The following is a 26,899-nucleotide window of genomic DNA, read 5'->3' on the forward strand; positions in this document are numbered from 1 at the left end:
CCATAGAAATGGAGGCTGGTTCCGGAAGTCCCGCCCACGAGGGCGGGCGCGGCACCTCCCCCTGCACGGGTCCCCGGGAGCTGGTTGGGGGCGCTCCCGTCCCTCTCCCCCGGCCCCACCCCCGCCGATGGGCCGGCCCGGCTCTCCCTGCCGAGAGATGGGCCGGCCCGGCGGCGCGCGGGCAGCGGTGGCGGCGGCGGCCCAAGATGGCGGAGCTGCAGCTGGACCCGGCGATGGCGGGGCTGGGAGGGGGTGGCGGGAGCGGGCTGGGCGACGGGGGTGGCCCGGGCCGCGGGCCCCCCAGCCCTCGCCCCGCCGGCCCCACGCCCCGCGGGCACGGCCGCCCTCCCGCCGCCGCCGCGCCGCCACTGGAGCCGGGTCCCGGACCGCCAGAGCGGGCAGGGGGAGGCGGTGCGGCCCGCTGGGTCCGGCTGAACGTGGGCGGCACCTACTTCGTGACCACCAGACAGACCCTAGGCCGGGAGCCCAAGTCTTTCCTCTGTCGCCTCTGCTGCCAGGAGGACCCGGAGCTGGACTCGGACAAGGTGCGCCCCGCCCTCGGGCGCGCCCCCGCTCTTCGGACCCCCTCGTTCCTCCTAGCTCGTCCCCAGATTCCTGCGACACGCTCCTCACAGGCGGGCTTTTCGGGCCGGGACCCCCTTCCCATCCCTCTCCCGCCAGGCTGGCCCCGGGGGCTATTCTCCCCCATCCTCAGTCGCACCCTGGCTGTCTCTCTGACCCCGCCCTTCACTCTAACCAACTCGGTCCCCATGCTGTGCCCACCCGCACCCACGAGAACCCGCTCCACACCCCTTCTCCGTACACATCTCATACCCGCCCCTCAGATCTGCATGAGTTTTCCCCTGGCTCCTCGTCAGCCCCTCACTGCCTGTGCCAGATGCGTCCAGAACTGGGTCAGGGTGAGCTAAGGCATCTTTCTAGCTTTCTCAGACTTCCTCTCGGACCCCTCTGCCAAGTTGGGTGAAAGCCTGGGTCTGACAGCTGCAGGAAGTGTTTCTGGTGATACCACACTTCTTTCCTGTGGTCCTGGGCCCTGAGCTCTTATCTGGCGACAGCCACTGTTTTAGGACTATTAGAGCTCAGATACATTCCTTGGAAAGAGATTACCAGTTGCCAGTGCAAACCTAAGCTGACTGGTTAAGACCATCGGAAAGTGAAAACTGAGGCCTGCTGTTGGGCAAGATGCCTGGCTACCAACAAAGTTGAGAGGTGACGAGGCACTTCCAACCCGTTTCCAGTTTGACGTGTTTATTGATTGACTTTACACATTCATCTTTCAGTTGCCAGCTTAAACCCTGGCTTATACCCCTGTATATCCTATGTAGCACTCAGCCAGTTACATTGAAATAGAGCTGGGGTTGGGTAAAGATTCGCTGATTTTTTTTTTTTAACTCCCCAACTGCCTCTCTAATAAATCTCAGACTTATGGAAACCTGTCCCACCCGAACTTTAAAGAAATTTCAAAACCTTTGCTTATAAAGGAATTATTTTTATCTACCCTAAATCTTTCTTGTTGCAGTAGAAGCCAGTTTCTTCTTGTTCCTTTTACTGTAAAGATGAGTAGGATTGAAGCTGCTCAGAGCCAAGTCCAGGCGGTGCCAAGCTTCCTCTGGGCACAGAACTGGGGTGTGTGAGTTACAGCTGGCAATGCAGACTCCCACTGATGTTGGCCTTGAGCTCAGGAGCATTGCCAACTATACAGAGGTTTTCTTAGAATTAGGAATGTGATTTGGGGGCAGTAGAGAGAGGTCAGAATGTCCATCTCAGGCAAAGATTTACATAATTAAAATATGGCATTTTCTTCCCCTTTCTTGATAATAGATGTCTTACAGAAGAATGGTGGTAATTGTGTCCAAGTAAATATTTTGGAAGTTCAGGGGCACCTGGGTGGCTCAGTCACTGAAGCGCCTGATTCTTGGTTTCAGCTCAGGTCATGATCTTACAATTTGTGGGTTCAAACCCCACATCAGGCTCTACACTGACAGCTGTGGAGCCTGCTTGGGATTCTCTGTCTTCCTCTCTCTCTCTGCCCCTCCTCCTCTCACTGTCTACCTCTTTATCTCAAAATAAACAAACATTAAAAAAAACAAGACTTTGGAAGTTCAAGTAAATGCCTGCATGATGACTGTACATCTATCTGTAACTCCGTACCTGAAATGATCTCAGAGTACAAGATACATAAGCTAGCCTTCTTGCCAGTAGTTTGTGATAAAAAAATGTCTAGCAAGACTTGCCCCCTTGCTAATGAATGGTGACAGAGAGGCTGCAACCCTGCCCCAACTTAGTCCGACAGCTCCAAAGTGTTATCTTTGTGTTTGGTTGGCAGGACGAGACAGGAGCCTATCTGATTGACAGGGACCCCACCTACTTCGGTCCTATCCTCAACTACCTCCGCCACGGGAAACTCATCATTACAAAGGAGTTGGCTGAAGAAGGTAAGAACACTGTTTTAACTGGGCATTTTCAGAACTCAGCCCATATCTTGAAAGCCGTTTCACAGATTGGAATTTTGTTTGAGATTTTCATCAAGGTCACATGCAGGTGTAGTAAACATTTATGAAAGTGAACAGGGAGTCTCTAGTTACGTAGTCTTATCTGAGGAAGTCTTCTTTAAGGGATCCCCACTGGGCTCTGTCCAGCCTTCCTTAATGAGAAGAAAAATAGGTAACTCAGCTTTGCAAATCACTTCAGGAGCATTTTTCAAACCTGCAGAATCGTCAGGATCCCTTTTTACTTTCACTTATGTGCTTGCTGGCAGTGAAATGTCCATACCCTGAAGCATCACATCTCTGACATTAATTATTTATATTTTCACTTTTAGTTTGAACTTGCAGCTGTAAAAAGTAATAAAGGCTTGGCCTCATTTCTTGTAAGACTGGTCTCATGCTTCCTTGTAAATTTTTGCAGCTGACCTAATTCATTCTCCAGTCCGTTGTCAGCTGTATCATCTTTTTGGTTGGTACGACATTTGGACTCTAAGTGGGTCTAGATATCTTTCTAAAAGACTTGGCGTGGCCTCGCCAAAGGCATTCCGTTGAAGATTGGGGCCTCTCCCTAAATCCAGGGCACCCTGACCTGGAGGCTTTAGCTCTGAGTGAGAAAGCTGTAATGGCTGTGCTAGTTAATGAAATGGCTGCGAAGCACATCTGTTTCAACCAGTAAGAAGAGGACTTGTGCATGTGCTGTCTCTTTTTTCAACATTTCAGATGCATTCAAAAATCATGGGAATCGTACAGTAAACTTCATGCACCCACCGTCTAGCTTCAGCAGTTACCACCTCATGGATAATCCTGTTTCTGGAAAAGAGGAATCTTAAGCATCTTTTCTGAAGGCCTTTAAAAATTTTTTTTTGAAATATTTTCAAATTCAGAGAAAAGGACGAGAATAACAGAACTCGCAGCTTCACCACCATTTTTTGAGATCTGTGTTACCCTTTGTTCTCTCTCTGTCCCCCCCCACACCACGCTTCTCCCTCCCCCCACCATAGTTTTTATTTCTGAACTATTTGAGACTAGATTACAGATGAGTCCCTTAATACTTCAGTGTATTTCCCAAGAACAAGGTTATTCCCTTATGTAAGCACAGTATGGTTATCAAGATCAGGGAATTTAATATTGATAAATACTTCTATCTACAGCTTATATTCCAATTTTATCAGTTCCAGCAATGTCCTTTATAGCAAGTTTGGTTTTTTTTTTTTTTCTTCTGATACTGAATCACACATCCCCTTTGTTGTCCTGTCCAAGGCCTTTGATTTTATTTGGCAAAGCATTCTCTCAGTGATTGCTTTTTATCTTGTTCAAATAATAAGCACCCTATTAAACTTTGGTCCACATAAATTTATATACACACACCCACCCCCGGTAATTTTTAGGACCGACTAGGTAAGCTTTGCAAGCTCAGGAATTCTCCAATGTTGACAAGTTCCAGAAACTAAGTGACATATGGGAAAGGTGCCCTGCAGCTAATGGGCAGGTGCAGAGAGAGTCAGAGAAGGTGCCAAGTGGGAAGCCGCAGCGGTGAAACAGAGTGAACAGAGCAGACCCAGAATTTGACTCACTCAATTTAGGGAGAAGGGAGGGGGGTACACCCTAAATAGCAAAGAAATGTTTCCCAGGCTGAAGGAGAGAGACTAGACTTCAATTTGAAAAGTGCGGTTCAGGGGAATCTGGGTGGCTCAGTCAGGTGAGCGTCAGACTCTTGATTTTCTTGATTTTGGTTCAGGTCATGATCTCAAGACTGTGAGATTAAGCCCTGTGTCGGGCTCTGAGCTGAGTGTGGAGCCTGCTTCAGATTCTCTCTCACTCTCCCTCTGCCCCTCTCCCCCATTTGCACTCTCTCTCTCTCTCTCTCTCTCTCTCTCAAATTAAAAAAAAAAGGGGGCGCCTGGGTGGCTCAGTCAGTTGAGTGTCCTACTCTTGACCTTGGATCCAGTCACGATCTCACGGTTCAAGCCCCGCATAAGGCTCTTCACTGACAGTGCAGAGCCTGCTGGGATTCTTTCTCTCCTTTCTCTGCCCCTCCCTTGTTCACTTGCCCTTTCTCTCTCAAATAAATAAACTTAAAAAAATTCTAAAAACAAGTTTCAAGGGGCGCCTGGGTGGCTCAGTCGGTTAGACATCTTTTTTTTTTTTTTTAATGTTTATTTATTTTTGAGAGAGAGAGCTCATGCGTGGGTAAGGGGCAGAGAGAGAAGGAGATACAGAATCTGAAGCAGGCTCCGGGCTCTGACCTATGAGCACAGGAACCCAATGCGGGGCTCAAACTCATGAACCGTGAGATCATGACCTGAGCTGAAGTCAGACACTCTTTCCACTGAGCCACCCCGGACACCCCTGACTTTGATTTTGGCTTAGGTCATGATCTCTTGTGTGTGAGTTCTGGCCCCCCTGTATCTGCCTCCACTCTGGTAGTGCAGAGCCTGCCTGGAGTTTTCTCTCCTCCTTCTCTCTCTGCCCCTTACACGTGCTTGCTCTCTCACAATAAATAAACTTTAAAAAATTGCTCGGGGCACCTGGGTGGCTCAGTTGGTTGAGCGTCCGACTTCGGCTCAGGTCATGATCTCACAGCTCGTCAGTTCAAGCCCCACATTGGGCTCTGTGCTAACAGCTCAGAGCCTGCTTCGGATTCTGTGTCTCCTTCTCTCTCTGCCCCTAACCCACTCGCATTCTGTCTCTCTTTCAAAAATAAATAGACATTAAAAAAAAAAAAAAAATGCTCTCCCTCTCCTCCTGTCCCTCCCTTGCACATGCTCTGTCTCATGGTCTTGCTCTCTCTTTCTCTCTCTCTCTCTCTCTCTCTCTCTCAAAAAAAATGCAGTTCTTAGCAAGCATGTAAACTTTAGCCTCTTCTCACTATTTTCCAGGGAGTGTAACACATCTTTAACTACATACGGTTTGGTCCTTGTCCTAGGTGTTCTGGAAGAAGCGGAGTTTTACAACATTGCATCTCTTGTGCGGCTGGTTAAGGAACGGATACGGGACAATGAGAACAGAACTTCTCAGGTAATGGGTTTTGAACTCTTTTTTTGTTTTGGTTTGGTTTTTATTTTTTGTTTTGGTTTAAGATTTTATTTTTAAGTAATCTTTACACCCAACGTGGGTCTTGAACTCACAACCTTGAGATCAGGAGTCACACGCTGAAGCAGCCAGGTACCCCACAGTTTTGAACTCCTAAAGGGAAAAGGTCTTAGTGGCTCTCTTTGTCCCTGCGTCTGGGTGGGATTTGAAAAGGATGCTGTGCTGCTTGGCAAGAGCTGCCTCTCCCCTTGAAGCTGGAGGTCTGTGTGGAACATGGGCCATCCACCAGGCAGACAGAGCATACGCCACCAGACTTATTCAGAACCAGAAAACAGAAGAAGAAATAGCAAAGCAAAACAGCCCCCTTATCCCTTTAGAAGAGTGGGGAGGTTGTGGCTGCTTATCATGGGACAGCAGGAGGGACCCGCAGCACTTTAGGCCCAGAACCTGTTCTTGCAGAGTATCTGTCTCCCTCCACATAAAGACCCAGCGAGCTCTTACTTCCACCTGTTGGCCACTCTTTAATTCTTTATTAGGACCAGCCTTTTAAAGTGTGACCATGTCGCATTCAGCCCCTGATAGCCACGTGAAAGCAGTCTCATGGCCTGGACTTTAGGAGCTGCTTGTGAATCATGCTTCTGAGGAAATAGGCTTCTCTGTTTATTATGAAGTCTGGGTTTTTATATGAACTTGGTAGATACAGTAACAGGAAGAAACACACAATTTGCCACCTAGTTTTGAGGGGGTACAGGTAGCTTATTTCACATCACATCACCCGTCACATGTCTTAAGTGGCCACAGCGGCATCTTTTAGGCCCTTGAGATTCTCTGCTTCCTAGGGAGGGTCTGTGCCCTCCAGAAGCTTGAAGTCTAGCAGGGAAACCAGACGCTCCCTTTCCTGTATTTAGGTTCTATTTTAAGAAAGTACAACTGCAGGAACAGAGGGCATGGTTGGACTCTGCTGTGACCATCTGTCTTGTAGCAGGACTTGCCTCTTATCCCATCAGATACTGGTGGTAGATGCTTTCCTGAGATCCATTCTATTGCAGTGTAGAATTTTCCTGTGATTAAGCAGAAGGTAATATGTTTCTTTTCAAAACTCAAAAAAATAAAAAATATTCCTTGCTCTTTCTCTGTTAGAGTTTACATATCCAAGTTTTCTGGCTCTGAATGGAATTATCTGGTTGAATAACTGACACCTATTTCTTTTTTCAAAAATGATTTCTCTCATTTGCTTAATCTGTAGTCATTTGCAAAGGTGAGAAGAGCTTCCTTAGTTTTCTTCCCGCTGGCTGATGGCTGAAAGCCTTCTTTTTATTATTATTACTTTTCTTAATGTTTGTTTATTGTTGAGAGAGAGACCACAAGCAGGGGAGAGGCAGAGAGAGAGAGAGGGGGATAGAGGATCTGAAGCTGGCTCCTGACGGCAGAGAGCCCATGCGGGGCTCGAACCTGCGAACCACGAGATCATGACCTGAGCAGAAGTCAGACGCTTAACCGACTGAGCCACCCAGCACCCCTGAAAGACTTCTAATGTTCAAAAATGAATTCATAGTTGGTTTGCCATTTTATTGTATAAAATAGGATCCGGTGGTGCCAGTCTTTTCGCCATCTCGTGTTAAACTTACATGGCATCTTTTACTATCGTGGATATTTAATGGCTGGGCATTCTGAAAATCTAGCTTTATCCTTAATTTTCCACATTCCAAAAAAGCTTTTGATTGCCTAGTGTAAATTCATGATGCCATGAATTATGTAACTTGAAGCCATTCAACCCTGAACGTTCGCAGCTCTGCCATTAGCTGATTCCTTGAGAGCATTGTAAGTTTTCTATTTGATGACAGCGATGAAGTTAATTAGTCTTCTAGGTTCTGAAGGCTTGTGGATATAGACCCAGTTGGAAGCTTTTTTGTTCTAGGGATGTAAAGGCCTTTTGGATGTTAATTGATCTTTCCATCTGTCCTTTTTATTGAGTGAAACTCTGAGCAGTGGATTCGAGGTTGTTCAAAGACACGCTCTTTTGCATGTGTCACACATGGCTCTGAGGCCAAATTGGCCATGTGTGTATTTTTGTAGCTGTCCCTTCAAACACATTCTCTCCTTCAACTTGTCTTTTTTTTTTTTTTTTTTTTTTTTTTAAGATTTTATCTTTAAGTAATCTCTGTACCCAATGTGGGGCTCAAACTCACGACCCAAAGATCAAGAGCTGCACGCTCCTCCCAACAGAGCCAGCCAGGCGCCCCAACTTGTCTGTGTTTTAAGGAGACACACATGGGGCGCCTGGATGGCTCAGTCGGTTAAGCATCCAACTTTGGCTCAGGTCATGATCTCGCGGTCCGCGAGTTCTAGCCCCGCGTCAGGCTGTGTGCTGACAGCTCAGAGCCTGGAGCCTGTTTCAGATTCTGTGTCTCCCTCTCTTTCTGACCCTCCCCCGTTCATGCTGTCTCTCCCTGTCTCAAAAATAAATGTTAAAAAAAAAATTTTTTTTTAATTAAAAAAAAAAAGGAGACACACATGGCAGACATTTAAGCAAAGCCCAAGATGTGGGTTTCCCACCCCGCCTTTTTTTGGCGACCCCTCATATCTCTTAGCGGCTGCCACCAGCCCTAACTACTACTAACTTTGCTGTCTTTGGTATTTTATGTTAGGTGATTAATCTTAGTGCATTTGAGAATACTCGTGGTTTTCTTTGGAAGACAAAAATTAAAAAGAGCTAACACATGCATCTTAAATGCTGGGACTTTGACAGTTGTGGCTGATATCATAGATCTTTCGCGATGCACTGAGTTTTGTAACATGAAACACTTGGTTGTTTCCAAAATGTGTGGTTAGAGCCAGTTGAAGTCTTTCCGAGATTTGCCCTATATTTTAGGTGGAGGGAATGTTTTTCTTAGTACCTCGTGTAACAATAGTTGCATTCGGTTCAGAAGGGGAGAGTGTGGAAGAAAGCGCGGTGTGGTTGGCAGATCAGCCCAAGGCCTGGCACTGCCTCTGACCCAATAGCACCGCCTCGCTCAGGCGAGACAGCGCGCTGACATCAGTGTCCCACTGAAGACGGGAGGAGAGGGAAAGCCACTCTGGGCTCCTAGTGCTCCGTGATCCACAGCTGCTTTTGTTGAGCCAGTATTTCCCCAGTAGTGAGTTCTTCCAAAACTGATTTTCCAGATAACTGAAGCCCAGTCATCCTTTTGCAAAAGTACTAAAGCCAAGTTTTCATTATTCTTCAGGAAACGGTCCACATTTTCTTAAAGTCACGTGACTCTAACCAGTCCCTCTCTCCCTGATGGAGCTTCGTTGTTCTGAGCTTCAGTTGCTGTTTGTGCTCTAACAAATGCCTCCTGGCCTCCAGGACGGGCAGTGGATGTGCAGCTATTTATTGGGCCCAACACTGAGTGGTCCAAGACTGCTAAACACAAGTCTCCCTGTGGGCCTCTAATTGTCCTCTGACGAACAGGGACTTTCATCTGGTGAGCATGCCTCCTTGCAGCAGCCCTGGCTGTCACCTGACTCTGGCCGAGTCGTAAGTGTGAGGGGTCCTCAGGTGGTTAGAGTATAGGGGCCTTAGTGCTGCAATTTTAGGGCATCCCGCCTTTCGCTTCTGTTCTAGAAAGTTGAGTCAGCTAGCAAATGACTTCTGTCTGAGTCTCTGACACCAGCTGGGGTGTCCCAACAGTTTAATCCTATCCTGATACTAATAAGTAGTAACTATTTCCACAGGTTTCAGGGCTCAGTCCCACGAGACTGACCTTCCTTCAGACACCAGTGCCAAATCCCAGTTCCCAGGCTACCTGTACTTCTGTCCAATTCGGCTACAAATTCAAGGGTTCCCATGACATCCCCTTTGGGTTCAGTAATTTCCTAGAACAACTCCTAAAACTCAGGAAAATGCTAAACTTACTATTACAGTTGATCTCCAGCAGACTAAGGAACAGCCAAGCGAAGAGAGACGTGGGGTGGGGTCCTGAGCACAGGAGCCTCTGTGCATGCAGTTGGGATGTGCCACTTGCCCAGGACATCGATGTGTTTGCCAACTCGGAAACTCCCTGAACCCCCCTGTTCAGGGGTTTTTAAGGATGTTTCATTATGTAGGCATGACTGATTCAATTAAACCATTGGCCACTGGTGATTGAATTCAGTCTCCACTGAGGTCAGCGGGTAGGACTGAAAGTTCTAACTCTCTAATGGTGCTTGGTCTTTCTGGAGACCAGTCATTAGCACAAAAAAGACCCTTTTATCACTCAGGAAATTCCAAGGGTTTTAGGAGCTCTGTGCTAGGAACCAGGAGCAAAGACCAAATATTTATTTTTTGTTACACACTTTTGTAACAGGAATGTTACCATTTAACACTGAAACACTCCCAGGTACCATCAGCGAAGGGTGAAAATAGTTTGAACATTGGTATATTGTGGGGTTCCTTTTTAATATGTTATTCCCTTAATAAGCTATTGCTCTGGATAAACCAAATTATGGTCTACATTTTCAGCATGTATGTCATGATATGAACAACTTAAAAAGAAAATGTGGCTCTCTTGTCCAAAGCAATTTTCCTCTGTTTTCTACTCTGGGAAATAGATGAAATCTAATCACATAATTCATTTCTCTGAACTTCAGAATTATTTTACCCACTGATTCATATCCTTGGGCCTTTTTCTTTTCTTTCTTTCCTTGGATAAGTTTTTACTGAAGGATGACATTGCTCATGATCTCATAGTCATGAGGTTGAGCCCCACGTCAGGCTCCACGCCGCGCATGGGGGCCTTCTTGGGATTCTCTCTCCCCCCTCTCGGCCCCTCCCCTGCTTGCATGCACGTGCGCTTGCTCTCTCTCTGTCACAATAAGTAAGTAAACATTCTTATAAAAGAAAACCTTAAGAAGAGAAAGATGACATTGCCACTTGTAAGAGGGGACGGTGTGTGGCTGTCCAGAAAAAAACGTCCAAGCAAATTCCTTTTCAGTGTTCATTCTTTGGACGAGCCTCCCTAGCGCAGCTGCAAACTGCCATGTCCTTGAAATTGTTCTTCTAAGTCCGTTGGTTGTTGCAGGGCCCCGTGAAGCACGTGTACAGAGTCCTGCAGTGCCAGGAAGAGGAGCTTACACAGATGGTCTCCACTATGTCTGATGGTTGGAAATTCGAACAGGTATGTTTCCTAAGTGGCAGCCACCGCAGCATCTCAGCCCAGGAGCCCACGTCCCTCAAACAGCTGCCATCTGTAACCAGCTAACCCCAGGGGTTCGTAGGGCCACGTGTGAACCTGTTCAGAAACGTGGGAATTATTCTGTCAGCTGTATAGGATGAGTTGGGAAGAATTCAGAATAGTATCATGTCTCCTGACTTCATATCCAAGTTTTAATTTGTGCCCAGAGGGAGTCAGCCAGCCTGTTTAGGCTTGAAAGTGTCTCTCTGAGGTTTTTTCTCCCTCAGAGGGATTTCTTTCAAAAGCACTCAGTTGAAACATTCTAGAATAAGTACATAAAGAAGGCTAGGATTCAGCAACTACCCTACCTTCCCTTCCCAGGATAAGAACTCTGTCATTCTGAACATACATAATCCACTGCAGAAAGCAAGAGCAGGTATGAGAGGAGCCAGACGTGATGAGAAGTGGGGCTTGGCCATTTCCCATCAGGCTGTGGATTTCTGTTCCTTTAGCTTTGCGTGGTGGCAGAATTACCAAAACAAAACCAGACAGGCAGAATTGTACTGTTTTCTTCCATTAGATGGCAGGATTGTTCAGTTCATCTATTGTGTGCGCAACAGGGAGCCTGGCATGAATAGAATGGATATATATAGAAGGGATATGTATTGTGTGGATCGTGCCTATTTTTAATGTAGAGTTTAAGCGTCAGTTGAACTGTCACCATAAACTTACCTTCTCAAATAACTTCTGTTCGTCGTGTTAACGGTATTGGGTTATGGATCAAATACACAGGTGTCTTGGTCGTCAGAGCCAACACTGGATAATTCCTCACCCCTCCACTGCAGAATCAATTCTGCCTGTGTATGTTGGCCTAGTTCTTTTCTCTTCCCTTTTTTTTTCTTTTAAAGTAGTTCCACACCCAATGTGAGGCTTAAACTCACGACCCTGAGACCCTGAGATCAAGAGTTCCATGCTCTCCCAACGGAGCCACCCAGGCGCCCCTTCCTTTATAGGTCAGCCTAGTTCTTAATTCATGTGGGGGCTGCAACATGTTGCCATACTTCCACTCCACGAGTATTTTCCCTGAGAAAAGTCTTTTTTTTTTCTCAAATATTTTCTTTTTAAATAATCTCTACACCCAACATGAGTTCCAGCTCATAACCCTAAGATCGGGAGTCACATGCTCTACCAACTGAGCCAGCCAGGCACCCTTCCCTAAGTCTTAAGCAAAGAATGTTCCCAAATAAAAAAAAAAAAATTTTTTTTTTTTTAAGTATTCTTGATGAAACCAGTGAATAATTTTTTATTTTCTTTTTCTCATCTTGTTAACACTCAGGGGGCAGGTGAAGCATGAAACATGAAGTCATGTTCCCACTGACTCTATTATATGGATGAGGAAGTTCAGGCACAGGAAGGCAGAGGGACCCAAAGCCCATTCATAGAGCAAGTCAGTCCTGTTCTTCTGACTTGAGGCCCTACATGATTGCCCGGATGACCTTACCCTTGGGCTCCGCTTTTCTCGGTGCATGTGCATTTCCTGTTTAAAATTAAATCCTGAATTCAATTTGCCGAAAAGGCTAAAAGTCCCAGCAGCATATGGCTTATGGTAACTCTTCAGTGATTCACTCGGTGCTTTCCAGAGCCTTTTGAGTGCCAGTCTCCTGTCTGGGACTTCTGCTTAAAGATGAGCCAGCCCTGTGTAGGTGTTTGGCTAAAGCAAGTGTCCATTTTCATTCACAGAAACATTCTCTTTCACCTCAGTGTTTGCTAGAAGGAATATGATCATGTTCATCCTAGCTGCTGCCTTTGGGATTGTTTCAAGTGCTTGGGTGGGGAGACAGTGGCAGATCCCATCCTTTCCTTCTCTGGGGAAGCCTTGTTGAGGACGCCCAAGTGAATAACAGATCCAGGTATCCCCTGGGCCGTGATAGTCCCAGACAGTTCATCATCCTGTGAGAAGCAAAACCACAAAGTTCGGACAGGGGGCGGGTTGGGTCTGTGTGGCACTTTAGCACTTTAAGAGGACTGTTCACCATGCTCTGGTTTTGTCAGCTAATCAGCATTGGATCTTCCTATAACTACGGAAATGAGGATCAGGCAGAATTCCTCTGTGTTGTCTCCAGAGAACTCAATAATTCTACCAATGGCATTGTCATAGAACCAAGTGAAAAGGCAAAGGTAAGAAATCGCGTCACCAGAATTTTGTCTCTGACTCGTTTGTTCCCAGCCCCTCAGTGGACTTGGCCTGGACTGTTTGTTGCTCCTGACTTCTTCTCTTTCCTTCCAAAGCTAGCTTTGCATTTTTCCTTCATTTTGGTCGTTGACTGTTGTCATTTAAATCAGGATTTATGGAGCAGTGACCAAGCATTCTTAGTTAGGAAGTAGGTACTGAAATAGAGTAGACTTTATGTACCCACCTGTCAAATAAGTGAAAAATCTTTTTTTTTTTTTTTTTTTAACGTTTATTTATTTTTGAGACAGAGAGAGACAGAGCATGAACAGGGGAGGAACAGAGAGAGAGGGAGACACAGAATCTGAAACAGGCTCCAGGCTCTGAGCTGTCAGCACAGAGCCCGACGCGGGGCTTGAACTCACGGACCGTGAGATCATGACCTGAGCCGAAGTCGGACGCTTAACCGACCAAGCCACCCAGGCGCCCCAAATAAGTGAAAAATCTAATTGCAAAGTGAGAATTGTGAAACTCAAAATTGGAAAATATTTTGTGTTTATTCTTTGAAACCATTCTCTCTCTTTTTTGTCCTGTCTCAAGAGAAAAGGTATTTGGTTACCTTTGTGACTTCCCCCACCTTAAGTTACTGGAAAATTGTACACTGTTATCCTCTTTTTCCTGTACTGTGCCCACCACCCCCCCCCCCAACTCTCTCTGTCTCTCATAAACACTTCTAAGTCGGCAATTTCCTTTAACGTGGGAGAAGGGGTCTGACAGCACGGATACTGTGGGTGCAGTGGTGTTCGGCAAGAGGCTTTTACAACTGAAGTGCTTCAGGGGAGGTTAGGGCTCAGCCCTGCCTTGCTTCCTACGGTGACAGGACTGTTGTGCTGCCCAGTGGGGTCCAGTGGAAAGCGGCCGCGGGTCCCTTTTCCCTCAGCAATCTGCTTAGCAGCCTCGGCCCAAGCCTCAGCCCTCTCCCCCATCTTCCATTTGCAGATTCTTCAGGAGAGAGGATCTCGGATGTAAATTCCAGATTCTTAACCATCAAGAGAACAAGCCGGCAGAGCACTTGTGAAGTTAAATCTTGCTCCTGTACAGTAACCGAGCTCCTGCAAGGCACGGCTGAGCCTGGCCCCCCAATGGAGAAGTGTTCTGGTCAAAACCAAAGGAACCCCTGCCTGCCCCCCACAGGAACCTGAAGACAGACGCACTTCCGGCTGCAGAATACCTTTTCAGAAACCTGCTTTTGTCTTCTTAGCCAGTGTTAGGTCAAATCCTTACCACAGCAGCTGGGCTGGGCTCCCAGTGGGGGCCTTTACGGGGGATGCGGGGGAGGGGAAGAGGAAGGCCTAGCTCCTCGTACAGGCCTGTGCTTCAGGGACGCTGGAGCAAACGCCAGAGGATCGTCCCTGGGCCGTGCCGTGTTTTTGCCTGGGTGCCACGTTGGACGTTGGCAGCCGCTTTGTAACACTATCTTCCCCCTCTTCCCCGCACCCCACACAAATGCAGCAGGTGCCAAGGATTCTAGCTTCAGTTCGTCAAATTGAGGTCTCGGGTAAAGGATAGATCCGCAGAATACCCCATATTCCTGTGGACGAAACCTCTTCGAGAAAGGGGAGGACGGGGTCTCCGTGGTTGTGGGTGGAGGTCGGGGATCGCCGCTCTGGGTTCGGGGCACTCAGCTGCTACCGTGTTCGTCCTTGCCTCATCTGTCTCCGGCAGCCCGGACCCTCCAGTAGCTTGCTTGCTCCTCAGGTGGAGGTTAGAGGCAGGCGGCATCCCACACCGCGTCACACACAGAGGGGCACTTAGGGAGGCCACACCCTCCATTGACCCATCTTCCTTCCCTGGCTTTCTGAACCGGACAGAAGATAAAGGGACTTTGGATCCTCTGATGGCTTGGGTGGGGACGGCTATTTCTTTGAAAGTTGCCAAATGTGTTCTATTGTAGTATCCAAAAGTGTCGTTATTTCTGTGACTGTCTCTTGGAAATGCCTTGACTGAACGTTCGATCTTTGTCCGAGTCTCCTGGTTTCTAACCTTGGCAAACCTGCCCCGCAGCCGTGTCCGTGACGCCGCGCCAGCCCCTGCAAGGCATATGTGTTTGCTGGGCAGTCCGAGGACTCCCCGCGTCTCTGAGCCCGACCCTTTACCATCACTTCTATCTGCAGAGTGCCGTGTCCTCGAGAATCAAGTGCTTGTTTGGCCAGGGAGGGGAGTAAAGCCCTCCTTCGGGCTGGGACCACAGGGCTTGTATCTGGACCTTCTGTCTGCGCTTTTGAGTCTTAATGAACAGTCACTGAACGCAAAGGGCTGGAGAATCCTTGTTCTTCCCTCGATGACTTTTCCCAGTGTGGCAAATGGCCCAGAGGAGGGGAAGGCGCCTCTGGGGCGCGCTGCACCTGTAACAGCCACTCACGTCGGTCACTCCTGGTTTCCTTCACAGTGAGGTTCCCTCTGCTCCACAGCTCAGTGCTTACTAGGGGGGTCTGGGGCCATGGTTTTTGGAAATGACTCACAGACGGTGCCAAATGTCTTAGGAACTCATGACCTGCCTGCGTGCAGAAGGCACAACTCTTCTCCGGATCTCACTTTGACCTTATCTCTCTGTGTGTAGAGCAGGATAGAAATGTGTGTACAGGGGTGTCTGCTGCTCCGTGTGTGTCTACACACCAACGTGAGCGTGCGTGTTGACATTGGCCCCTTGGACTCTGGCCTGTGCCCACGATTTCTACAGCTATAAACGTTAGAGGAACTTCTACCTGCGGCAAAAGCAGTCACCTTTCAGAGACGTCGCAGGCATCCTCCTGTCATCTTTCGGAAAGCACGAGATTGGGCGTGGAGGAAAAGCTGCTCAGACCTGAGTAGGACAGAGGACTTCGGAAGACTTGCTCTTTGGCCAGAAAAGTAACATTTGACTCTAAGGAGGGAAAGCAGCTTCATTTGGGACCTTGAGCCCGATCAGATCTGCTTTCCCTGGGGCATGCCTGGGCATCAGCCCGTGCTCCTCGTGCTCTTTGTGCTCCTCGTGTTCTTCGTGCTCTAGTGCTCCTAGTGCTCCTAGTGCTCCCGAGCCTGCACGAAGGGGTAAAGCGAGACAGGCCAGAGGGCAGAGGTGGCAAGCCCCTCAGGAACGCATAGTCTTTTCTCTTTTCAGAGCCCCACAGTGGATCCCGTAGAAAAACTGCTGAGCCCCTCACTCGATGCTCTTGAGAAATTAACACAAGTGACATTTCTGCTCCCCTAGAGGGCTGGCTTTCACGAGGTCCCCCCTCCTTCTGGCAGCCCAATGACAATTGTTCCAGTGCTCCTGAGTCTGAGGGTGATTCAGTTCTTAAGGTTTCTGGAAAAGTATTCGCCCCAGCCCTTTAGGAACCAAGTCAGTATTTTTTTTTTTACTGAAAGCCTTCTGGGAGAGCCCAGCTGATTACTTCGGAGGGAGGCCTGGCCATCCGTCGGTTTGGGGGTGTCACGTGGCCAGGGACCCACACTCTCTCCAGCAGCCCAGTGCTGCCAGGTGGGGAGTGTCTTCCGTCTTCGTGTTGTGCCCAGGCCTGAGGCCGCGGGCGACTCAGGCCCAGCTCACAAAGCAGCCTGGCCTCTCCTAGGAGATGCCACACTAGCACGCTTCTGTCTTTCCTTCAGAACCTGCTTCCTCCTTGGCAATGAGGCGCAGCCCAACCTCCTCTAGAGTGACTTCGTTTCTGCAGTCTTAACTGATCTCAGGGGTGTCAGCGAGGTGTAGGGGAGGAAGGGACAGAGATGCTGGGGGGTGGCCAAGAGGACAACCACATCCTCCGACATGGCCTTTGGCGCAGAGGTTAGGGACCATGCCTGTCACTTGTGGGTATTGTTTGTTACTGTTTGTGTATTTGAATAAAGTCTGAAATGCTGTGACCTTTTTTTGTCAATAAAGACAAGAAACAAACAGCCGAATCTCCTTGGTTTCCTTTCCTGTCACTACTGATGATTCTCAAACTCTTCTCAGGAGAGGAGTTTCACTGCACCTTTCCTACCTGGGCTTCTTAGAAAGTCCTAGTTTCTCCCGCTGCTGAAACTGCCTGAGGGCGTGTTGGGCCTTCCTCCTCACGACCAGGAGAGTGGTGAGGAACAGAAGGTGAGACAGATGGTCTACCCACCAGGAAGCTGGGAAGAGGAGGGGAAGAGTAGAAGACCATTTTTAAGGGGGAAAAAAGTCTTCCTGGAAGAGAGTAACTGACTAGGTGTCCATTTTTCTCTGCATGGTAGAGAATGAGGAATAAAAGTGAGGTGAGTCGCCAGCAAGCCAAGTGTTGGTCACTTAAGGCACCAGGCAAGGTGTGGGACCCTCAAAAGGTGTTAGTCCCCCCACCCCCCCGCCATAGGGTGCTTACAGCTGGGGACACGTGTATACACACAGCGAACGAGGTGTGTGTTTGTACCATCCAGGGCCCAATGGGGGACAGACCACAGCAGTTAACAAGTGGTAAGAAGAGGAAAGGGCCCCCAGGCCCACTGAGGTGTCACAGATGGAGTGACTGCAGGAGGTAGTTATTGTTCTAGGGCAGGGGAGCCAAAGGAAGAGGTTGGGATTATTACAAAGTAACAGGCTTGGAGGAGGGGCCGAGGGGCCGCATAGAGGAGATGCTGCGGTCCCAGGGGGCTCAGCGAGACTGGTCGTAGGACCGCGCTACTCCTGGAACCGTTCTAGGACCGCACTCCTGGAACCAGCTCTTGCTGCCAGAGCAAAGCTGAGGTGCTGTGGTTTCTCCGTTAACCGGAAGAAGCATGTCCCTTCTGCCCCGCCCCCCGCCCCGCCCCCTCCCTCCTCCCCAATCTTGCAGTCCCCTTCTCACGTTCCCCATGGGTGCACCTGTCCGGGACTAAGCTGTTAAAGATGCACAGAGCAGAGTCTGGAGGGTGGCTTGGAGCCGAGACGTAATAGCCAGCAGCTTGGGCTGCCCGGCCTCCGTATACACGCTCCCACGCGTATTTGAACTTACAATGGTAAAAACAAAACTTCATGCCTCTACGTAACAAGACGCAGCTACGCGTTACACAAAGGTGATCTTGCCCTCTGCCCAGTGTGAAACACAGTGTCGACTGCCAGTGTTCCCCGGTCTGAGAGACAGTCACATCGATTTCTGGGCTAGGTTAACTACTCCTCAGGCTGACTTGGTGGGTTAGACAACACCTAGTTCATATCCGGCAGGTCAGGCCGCATGGTCGCTTGATGTCCCATGGTTAGGTAGGCTCTCAAAAGGAGAAGAGTTACCTGCAAAAGAAGGCAGGGCGATTTTCCAAAACGCTGGAGCTCTGCATGGTAATTCTCCAGTCAGGGCTTGCTGGAAGCTCCATACAGCATCAGCCTTTGCAATAGATCATTTGAGTATTGCTGAATCTGTTCAGTCATAAAGCCCCAGTGGCAGCTAAATTTCTAGTAAGAATCACACCCCATAGATTTCCATCGGTAAAGCTTTCCCTTGGAGTGAACTATAACTCTGGAAAGCCAGGTTAATTCTTTGATGAGCTTTCTTTTTCTTTTTTTTTTTTTTTTAAGTTTGTTTATTTTGAGAGGGAGAGCACATGAGCAGGATAGGGACAGAGTGAGAGGGGAGAGAGAATCCCAAGCAGGCTCTGCACTGCCAGCATAGAGCCCCATGTGGGACGCAAACTCTTGAACCTCGGGATCATGACCTGAGCTGAAATCAAGAGTCGGGCACTCAACCTACTGAGCCACCCACGAGGCCCAATTCCTTGATGAGTTTTCTATACAGTGCCATTAAATTGTATCTCGGTTTTGTTTTTATTTTCGTTTTTACTTTAAAATATTTTTATTAAGATCATTGTTTTCCATGAAATGTTACCATGGAAATTTAACTCAACCTAACTAATTCTAGCTCTTGCCCTTACGGGCTGTAGCTTTTGCCTTTGTGGGCTTTCTTTTGTGGCTATTACCTCCTCTGTATTTATTTTCCCCAAGTCAAACCTGACCGCTCAGAATCAAGTCTCACGTATCTTAATGTGTGTATTTTTAGCTGATGTCATTTTTCTGTTAATGATTCTAATAAAACAACATGGAGAGAAGATCGTGTGTGTCTTTTTTTTTAACAGGAATTTATCAGAAACCTTTTTTGTTGTATATTTTATTTATTTTGAGAGAGAGAGAGAGCAAGTGGGAGAGGGGCAGAGAGAGAGGGAGAGAGAGAATCTCAAGCAGGCTCCGCACTGTCAGCACAGAGCCCAATGCAGGGCTTGAACTCACGAACCATGAGATCATGGTCTGAGCCGAAGAGTCAGACGCTTAACCCACTGGTGAATTGGGTGCCCCGCAAACATCGTTCTTAATGGAGAAATGTTGAAATGTTTCCTCTAAGAAGGGGAAAGGAGAGGCCTTCTATTTCCCATTTCTAGCCAACAAATGCTAATGTTTTGGAGCAAGACAGTGATGTATTGCAAGCTTTTCAGGGTGTTTATCCTATGGGGTGGGGGAGAATAGGAAACAGAAAGCAACAAAGAAGCAATCAGAGCCATGAAGAGTCTCTCTTCCGCCTCGCTTATCCCTTTTCTCTTTCTGAGGATCAGAACCAGAGTGGAAGCAACAGTCTTTAGAATCACCGATCGGATGATGTGGATCATTCAACTTTAGACGAAGAAGAGGCTTTGGAACATCATCTCCTGGAACAACCCTGTCAATTCACCAGAAAAGATTGTCTGGTCCAGACGAATTAAAGGAGTTGCCCAAGATCCTACTGCCACTTTGTTGCCATTTTCCTCTCCGGTCCCTAATGTGAGTCCCTTAGGTCCACTGCCAGAGGCTCCAGGTGCACCAGCGACCCTGCCCTGGCGTGAAGAATCACCCATGGAGAGGGCAGGCCACATCAGCACCCATAGCATGTCCGGTGGCCCACCTTTTGCTCTGCTGACATCACAAGCAGCATGCTGGGGCTGGTCACGCTTGAATTGTGATGTCAGGGAACAAAACTAGGGGCAGCCTTCGAGGAGGGGGGCCAACTTGATAGGGAGATCAAAACACAGCAGCCGAAGGGAAAGGTGAGAAGGCAGCGGTCAGATCCCAGGAGATGGAGAAGGCTGGGGTGGGGGCACGCGGGACTGATGGGGACCCTCCCAACAGCTGGTGAAGTGGGACCAGGGCTAGGCCGCTGCACCTGAGTGCCTGGGGGTCCTTTTTCATCCCACCGCAGGGCAGCCAAGCCTCTAGCCCTCCCTGACATGCAGAAAATCTCACGTAAGTACTTGGGCGTCCTGCCTTTCTTCTGAAGGGCCAAAGAAGTGGCTCCTTTCCTTTCCGTTGATGTGACTTCCTTCTGCCCACCCTCTTGCTCGTCCAAGGTTTGTTGCAGGGGTCAGGGCTGGGACACAGAGAACACAATCCCCATCTTATGCCCCGCCCCCCCCCCCATGGGTTGACCAGTGACACAGTCTCTGTACCCTATGGGCAGAAGCTGTTTCTATGAGAAGGACTAGTGTACCCCTCCAAGACCCCTCGGCTCCTGCCGTGGCTTCTTCGTGGCTTTGCTCTATCTTCTCAGGGCCAGTCCAGGACCACAAGCCAGCCCCGCAGCAGCCGGTCCAGCCCTCAAGCCCTTCCCACGCTCAGCTCCTGATGAGTAACAGCAGTCTCCGCACGTTTGAGGACCAAGTCCTCTGTCCCATCTGCCTGGAGGTGTTCCGCAACCCGGTCACCACCACCTGCGGGCACAACTTCTGCATGGCCTGCCTCCAAGGTTTCTGGGACCACCTGGCTACCGTGGGCGAGACACTGTACTGCCCCCAGTGCCGGGAGAGCTTCCCCTCCAGACCGCGCCTCTGCAAGAACGGCATCCTGGAGGAGATGGTGACCTGCTTGGCCCAGGTCAAGGGCCAGACCTTGGGGTCCTCACGGCCCCTGGCCGGGCCCAGGGACGTGCCCTGCGACTTCTGTTCCGCCCAGAAGCTCAAGTCGGTCAAGTCGTGTCTGCAGTGCATGGCCTCCCTGTGCGAGAAGCACCTGAGCAGCCACTTCGAGGACCAGATGTTCCAGGACCACGAGCTGCTGGAGCCCGTGTGGGATCTCAAGAGCCGCCTGTGCCGGAAGCATCGCAAACTGCGGCGGCTGTACTGCCGCACGGAAGGCAGCTGCGTGTGCGGAGCCTGTCTGCTGGAGGAACACAAGAACCACGACACCATCCCCCTGGAGGAGGAACGTGCCAGGAAGGAGGTGAGGTGGAGTGGGGGAGGGGTTGAGGAGGGGAGTGGGGGGGGAGGGGGGGAGGGGGGTGTGGGTAGGAGCGGGACTCGTGGTTCCGAGTCTCTCCCTGAAAGTCTTTCACCAGCCCAGTCACACCTTTCCTTGGAGGGAAATCACACAACCATCAAAGTGACAGTCAGGAGGGTGGACATGCCCGTTACATGAGAAAGGCTTGGTAGAAGGACAGAAAAATAACGCTGATTCAAAGGTTCACATGCAACCCGATGTTTATAGCAGCACTAGCAACAATAGCTAAATTATGGAAAGAGCCCAAATGTCCATCAACTGTGGAATGGATAAAGATGATATAATATATAATATATAATGCATATGTATAATATATAATGGAAGATATATATATATATATATATATATATATATATATATAATAGAATGTTAGTGATCAAAAGAATGAAATCTTGCCATTTGCAACAATGTGGATGGAACTAGAGTGTATTATGCTAAGTGAAATAAGTCAGAGAAAGATAAATATCGTATGATTTCACTATATGTGGAGTTTAAGAAACAAAATTGATGAATATAGGGGAAGGGAAGGAAAACTAAGATAAAAAGAGGGAAGCAAACCATAAGAGACTCTTAAATACAGAGAACAAACTGAGGGGTCCTGGAGGGAAGGTGTGGGGGAACGGGCTAAATGGGCGATGGGCATTAAGGAGGGCACTCGCTGGGATGAGCACTGGGTGTTATATGTAAGTGATGAATCACTAAATTCTACTCCTTACACCATTGTTACACTATATGTTAACTAGCTCTGATTTAAATAAAATTTAAAAATTTTTTAAAGTAATAAAACAACAACAACAAAAAAAAAACGTTGGTGGGTTTGATGAACAAGGATCCAAAACTGTATGTATGAGTTCCATGTTAACTTTTTTGCGTAGATAAAGGAAAGGCTGGAAGAAAACATGTCAAAGTAGAAATATGTCATGTTAGGTTGGGCAGATCCCCTCCTTTTCTCTACTCTCAAATTCTGTTTAATATATGGAAATATTAAACAAAATTAAAATGTGGAAAACCAGATTTGAACTGCTTTTTATAGTGGAACACTTCTATTTCAGGCATTCTATCAAATATATTTGGTAACAGTAATATTTCCACATAGCCACCCCTTAATGGTCCACTGCAAGGAGCTCCTGAGGGCTTATAAGCCAAGTGGCCACACCGTTCAGCTCAGTGGACACTTTGTCCATAGTAAGACTTTGTCAACAAAGCAAGCAGTGGGTTGATGGACAGTCTGGCTTGAGCTGCTCATTTTGTCGTGTGCCAGCAACAATCCACTGGACGGGCACTTGGATCAACACAGTTCTATCACCCGTTATAAACAAGAACATGACTCTTCCCAGAACAGGTGGAGACTGGAGGCTTCTTCACAGAACTTGGGACACAGCGTGTCCCAGGCAGCGCCACCCCAGTGAGGTATCTCCAGGGCTCCATGTCTGATGCGCCCCTTCTCGACCCACTGCCCCCTCTCAACCCACTGAATCCTCTTCAGCCCCTTTTTGTGATCTGAAAGCCTGTGGTCATCACTGTCAGGAACAGAGAACCTGATTCCTAAGAACGGGGAAAGGGCACCTGGGTGGCTCAGGTTAAGCGTCTGACTCTTGATTTTAGCTCAGGTCATGATCTTGGGTTTGTGAGTTCAAGGCCCACATCGAGCTCCATGCTGACAGTGTGGAGCCCGCTTGGGATTCTCTGTCTCTCTGTCTCTCTCTCTGTCTCTCTCTCTGTCTCTCTCATTCCCCCTCTAAAAAAAAAAAAAAAAAAAAAAAAGAATGGGGAGAGAGTCTCAGGGAGTGAGAGACCATGAGCAGCATGAGCAGAGGGTAGAAGACCCGGGCCATCTGCCCTTCGGCCCTGCCTTTGTCTCTCATATAGGCGTCTTAGGAATGTAAGAGGTATGTCTTCTCTGGGCTTGCAGAAGGGTTTCTCCAAGAAGGCCTTGGAGAAGAAAGAACCTCCACCTTTCTGAATCAGGGGCCCTTTCCTCCTCCCCCCGCCTCACCCCAGGTGGAGGTTCGGAAGGTCCAGGCCAGCGTGGAAAACCAGATGCTGATCATCAACTCTGACAGCCAGAGGCACCGGGGGCAGGTGGCCTTTCTCTCGGTAAGGCTGGCCCACCCTCTCCCAGGCCCAGGCTTCCCCCCAGTGCCCTGCATCCGGCTGAGGGGCACTCTCAGGGCCTGGAGTGGATGTCATGGGGCCCAGCGGTCGGCAACAGGATGCATAGGCAGGTTCCGGGCTGTAACAGTAGGGGCTGGGGCTCAGAGGTGCCTCTCAACACACCCTCCACAACCCGCTCCCCGCCCCACCCACAGAAGTTGATCCAGACAACACGCGATGAGGTGAACGCCTGCTTCTCAGAGATCATCCAGGAGGTCAAACAGCTGCAGATGAAGGTCTTGGATTTTGTCGAGAAAGAGGAGGCAGCCGCTCTGGGGAAGCTGGGCAGCTCCATCCAGCAGAGCCACAACCGGCTCCTGAAGCTGGAGGGGGACAGCATCTGGCTCCGCGCCCTGCTCGCCAACAGGAGCGACCAGCAATTCCTGCAGGCGAGCCCCCGCCCCCACTCCTGTCTCTGCCCCAGGCCCTGATCCGAACTCCACTCCTCCTCCACCCCCAGACACGCCAGATCTGCTCAGACCTAGGATTAAGCCATCAGCATTTGGGGCTGCAACTCATCATCCATTCTTCTGCCTCGGGGAGCCTCCCCACCCCAGGCCGTGGGTCCTGGGCTTACACCAACACCCTTGGCTTCTTACCTGACGTTTCTGCCTTCACGTCCCTGGAACAGAAGGGAGCATACCCTGGGATGCCTGGCATCTGCCACAGTCTAAGTTTCTCCAGATTCTCCCAGACCAGGGATGGGAATGAGACCAGACCAATCCGTACAGCCTGGGATGAAAACCCCATTTCCTTCACCAGCCCTGGCCCAGTCCTGCAGCCTGCTGCTGTTGCAAGAGGGTACCAGGCAGGGTCACTGGTGGAGGCGTGCGTGACAGCAACCTTCTCTGAGGGTGGGGCCCAGGGCTACCCAAACCCTGTGCTCGGGAACTCTGAGCAAAGACCTTTCTTCAGCTGATTATCACATCCCCAGCAGATTTCTAAAGCTGTTGCTCACAGCGTCCACCCCTCCACACACACGCCACAGGAAAAATGTGGCAAGGTCTTTCACTAAGCAACTCGAAGCTCAGAAGGAATCGTCCTCCCATTGTTTTCTAATCCACTCTACTTAATTCACTTTGCCATACTTTTTGGCAAAGCCCTGATCTCAGACATCACAACCAGGGGGGAGGGAGAGAGATGTCCAGGTTTGAAAACCAGCAATTTCTCCACCTGCCCCAAGATTCTGGGCTCGGTGGGGTCCCTGGCATAAGCAGGAGCTCCTGGCATCTGCCTGGGCCCCGGGCTAACGGGTGGTACTGCTGGCCACTCCCTGCACCCAGGAGTTCCCCAGACTGAAGCACTTTCCCGCCTGCTCGGAAGCCCTGATGAGCACCAACTGTGAGGAGAAGCAGAGCTTTCTCCAGTTGCCGGAGACCCTGGCGGAGCTCCGGACGCGGCTGCTGGACGTGGGCCTCAGCTTCATCAATCAGCTCCTCCTGAAGGGTCAGTATCTGGCAGCCTGGGGCCACTGGAGACTCACCTGCCCCCTGGGGGTGGGACTGCCCTGCAGGGCAGTGTTTGGGGTTCCAGGCACTGGTGGAGAGCCCTGCCTGCCCATGTGCACCTTCCCCAGGTGACGCAGCCTCCTGGAAGCCCATGCCCCTCTCTGAAAGGACACTGGGCTGTAAGAGTGTCCTCAGCAAAGCTCCTCAATCTCCTCCAGGCATTAAGATGAACTCCTATGAGTTGCTGCCCTCAGCTGTGGACAGGAAAACACTTCTCAAGTGTGAGTCCTCCGTACCGAGGTCCGAACCTAAGGGTGGGACCCCCGGGGGGCCTTGACTTCCCCAGTCCCCTCTCCATTCAGGCCAGGGCACCAGAGAGATGCCAGCTCTCTCTTGCCCAGACCTCGTACTTGGGACTGGAGACCTCAGAAGGACTCAGCCTGTGACTTCAAGGCCATGATAGGGAGGGGACTATCCTGTCCCATCCCGTGGGTGGGCAAGGCAGGGCCTTGCCCAGATGCTGGCTCTGCCCCCCTCCCTGGCTCTGGTGTGGCACAACCATTGCCCTCAGCTGGGGGCCTGCCAGTGTCCCCCCACCACCCCACCAGGGTTTAGCCAAGCCAGCTTGGATGGCCCTGTCTGTTTCTTCCTCAAGCAAGCTCCCTTTTATTGCTAGGCAATAAATAAATCGAATACATTTGATGCCTAGGCAGCCCCTCTCCTGAGCTGGGCTGGGAGGCAAATCCCAGGGACTTCTCTGAGATATCATGGGTCTCTTTGGTGAACCCCTGAGTCACCTCCTCCAGGAGCCCTTGACGTTCCCTCAATCCCACTCATTCTTGTGTCCTGAATAAATAAAAAGGGAGATTATGTTAGAGTCTAGTGGGGGGCAGGGAGGAGGAATTGGTTTCTCAGCTACTCTGGAAAGGTAGACCTTTGGACAGCACCCAACTCCTTCCTCCAGAGGAGGTCAGTGACCTGGGGCCAGAGTTGCGGGACTGAAAAGAGCAGGGGCGGGGCGGGAAGAGAAGGGCCAATCCCAGGAGATGGGCAGGGGGTGGGAAGCACTTGGTGCTTCTGTGCAGATGCCACGCAGCTTAGCATCCTCTTCGTCAGCCCTGGGAGCCGCTCACCCAAGCTCCCTTACCCACCCCCCCCCCCCACCCCCGCCAGGTTACTGCAACCTGAACTTCGACCCCACCACGGCCAGCGAGGAACTGTTCCTGTTCAAGGAGACCCACTCGGTGCTGAACCTGGGCATCCTTCTGGAGCCCTTCGCCGCGGGCGGCCCCTTCCCCGGCTTCAAGCAGTGGCCGCAGGTGCTGTGCTCGCGCGGCCTGTCCGAGGGCCGCCACTACTGGGAAGCCGAGGTGTCCAACTCGTGGGTGTGCCTGGGCCTCACCTACCGCCGCAGCCCCCCGCTCGGCGGCCGCCCGCGCCGCAACATCGTCTACCTGCTGGGCCGCAACCCGTACTCGTGGTGCCTGGAGTGGGACTCGCTCAAGTTCTCCGTGTGGCACAACAACACGCAGACGGTGCTGCACGGCGGTTACCACCGCACGCTCGGCGTGGCGCTCGACTGCGGCACCGGCTGCCTCTCCTTCTACGGCGTGGCCGGCGGCGTGAGCCTGCTTTACCGCTTCCTCGTCTCCTTCCTGGAGCCGCTCTACCCCGCGGTCATGGTCAGCAGCGGCGCCTCGGTCACGCTCAAGCAGCGCCCCGAGGCGGAGGCGTAGGCGGCAGCCAATAAAGCTGGACTCTAGCGCTGGGCTGGGCCCGCGGGAAGGGGCGCCGGGGACGCGGGTCGCCGGAGGTCGCGGCCCCCGGGTTGAGGGCTGGGGTGGGCGGCGAACCGGCCTCCCGTCCCCCTGACCCGCTGACCCGCTGCCGGGTGTTCCCGGGAATCCTAGGAAACAGGCAGACCCCTCCGTTCCCGCAGCCACGGGAGAAGGGCTTTGAGCCAGGATGGAGTCCCACACCACTACCCTCCCGTGGGGGGGGGGGGGGCAGGGGGCTTGGGGACAGTCCGGTGGCCTCCGGAGGGCGGGGTGGCCTCCGGAGGGCGGGGGGGAATTCCTGGCCCGGTGCACATGCACAGCCTTCCTCTTTATGCCCCCCCCCCCCTCCAGGCCCATCAGAGGCCCCTGACTTTGGTTCTCCAGGCAAGTCCTGGCTACTCAGCATCAGGGGCC

General features: G+C 50.4%; 2 protein-coding genes and 1 long non-coding RNA gene across 8 annotated transcripts; 2 read left to right on the plus strand and 1 right to left on the minus strand.

Annotated features, from left to right (window-relative positions):
- Positions 1–15,903, plus strand: KCTD2 (potassium channel tetramerization domain containing 2). 2 transcript variants are annotated; one of them, XM_042915658.1, is made up of 6 exons: positions 60–545; positions 2,348–2,456; positions 5,434–5,525; positions 10,583–10,678; positions 12,728–12,853; positions 13,845–15,903. In XM_042915658.1, the coding sequence occupies exons 1-6, from the start codon at positions 207–209 to the stop codon at positions 13,872–13,874; spliced, it is 792 nt and encodes a 263-aa protein (XP_042771592.1). In that variant the 5' UTR covers positions 60–206; the 3' UTR covers positions 13,875–15,903. The 2 variants fall into 2 exon arrangements, with proteins under 2 accessions (XP_042771593.1, XP_042771592.1); XM_042915659.1 differs by lacking the exons at positions 5,434–5,525; positions 10,583–10,678; positions 12,728–12,853; positions 13,845–15,903 and adding an exon at positions 3,228–4,229 and having other exon boundaries at positions 1–545.
- Positions 12,869–17,799, minus strand: LOC122206457. The gene is made up of 3 exons (XR_006196451.1): positions 17,684–17,799; positions 16,865–16,994; positions 12,869–13,063 (listed from the first exon to the last, which is right to left on the minus strand). It is a non-coding gene; the product is annotated as an uncharacterized LOC122206457 (long non-coding RNA).
- A 1,996-nt stretch (positions 17,800–19,795) lies between these two features.
- LOC122207144 (E3 ubiquitin/ISG15 ligase TRIM25-like) lies at positions 19,796–26,469 on the plus strand. Of its 5 annotated transcripts, none has more exons than XM_042916964.1 (8): positions 19,796–19,880; positions 20,033–20,076; positions 20,381–21,048; positions 23,107–23,202; positions 23,415–23,648; positions 24,543–24,705; positions 24,836–24,988; positions 25,881–26,469. In XM_042916964.1, the coding sequence occupies exons 2-8, from the start codon at positions 20,061–20,063 to the stop codon at positions 26,441–26,443; spliced, it is 1,893 nt and encodes a 630-aa protein (XP_042772898.1). In that variant the 5' UTR covers positions 19,796–19,880; positions 20,033–20,060; the 3' UTR covers positions 26,444–26,469. The 5 variants fall into 5 exon arrangements, with proteins under 5 accessions (XP_042772898.1, XP_042772900.1, XP_042772902.1 ...); XM_042916966.1 differs by having other exon boundaries at positions 19,799–19,880; positions 24,926–24,988; XM_042916965.1 differs by having other exon boundaries at positions 19,825–19,880; positions 19,963–20,076.
- The last annotated feature ends 430 nt before the right edge of the window (positions 26,470–26,899 follow it).

Source organism: Panthera leo, chromosome E1 (assembly GCF_018350215.1).
Source record: "Panthera leo isolate Ple1 chromosome E1, P.leo_Ple1_pat1.1, whole genome shotgun sequence".
Lineage (NCBI taxonomy): Eukaryota > Metazoa > Chordata > Mammalia > Carnivora > Felidae > Panthera > Panthera leo.

Coding starts and splice junctions, on each gene's coding strand:
- KCTD2 (XM_042915658.1), top strand. CDS start 207: ATGGCGGAGCTGCAGCTGGACCCGGCGATGGCGGGGCTGGGAGGGGGT. Junction 5,526..10,582: donor ATGAGAACAGAACTTCTCAG/GTAATGGGTTTT, acceptor TGGTTGTTGCAG/GGCCCCGTGAAGCACGTGTA. Junction 12,854..13,844: donor AACCAAGTGAAAAGGCAAAG/GTAAGAAATCGC, acceptor TTCCATTTGCAG/ATTCTTCAGGAGAGAGGATC.
- LOC122207144 (XM_042916964.1), top strand. Junction 23,203..23,414: donor GGCAGGTGGCCTTTCTCTCG/GTAAGGCTGGCC, acceptor CCCCACCCACAG/AAGTTGATCCAGACAACACG. Junction 24,989..25,880: donor CAGGAAAACACTTCTCAAGT/GTGAGTCCTCCG, acceptor CACCCCCGCCAG/GTTACTGCAACCTGAACTTC.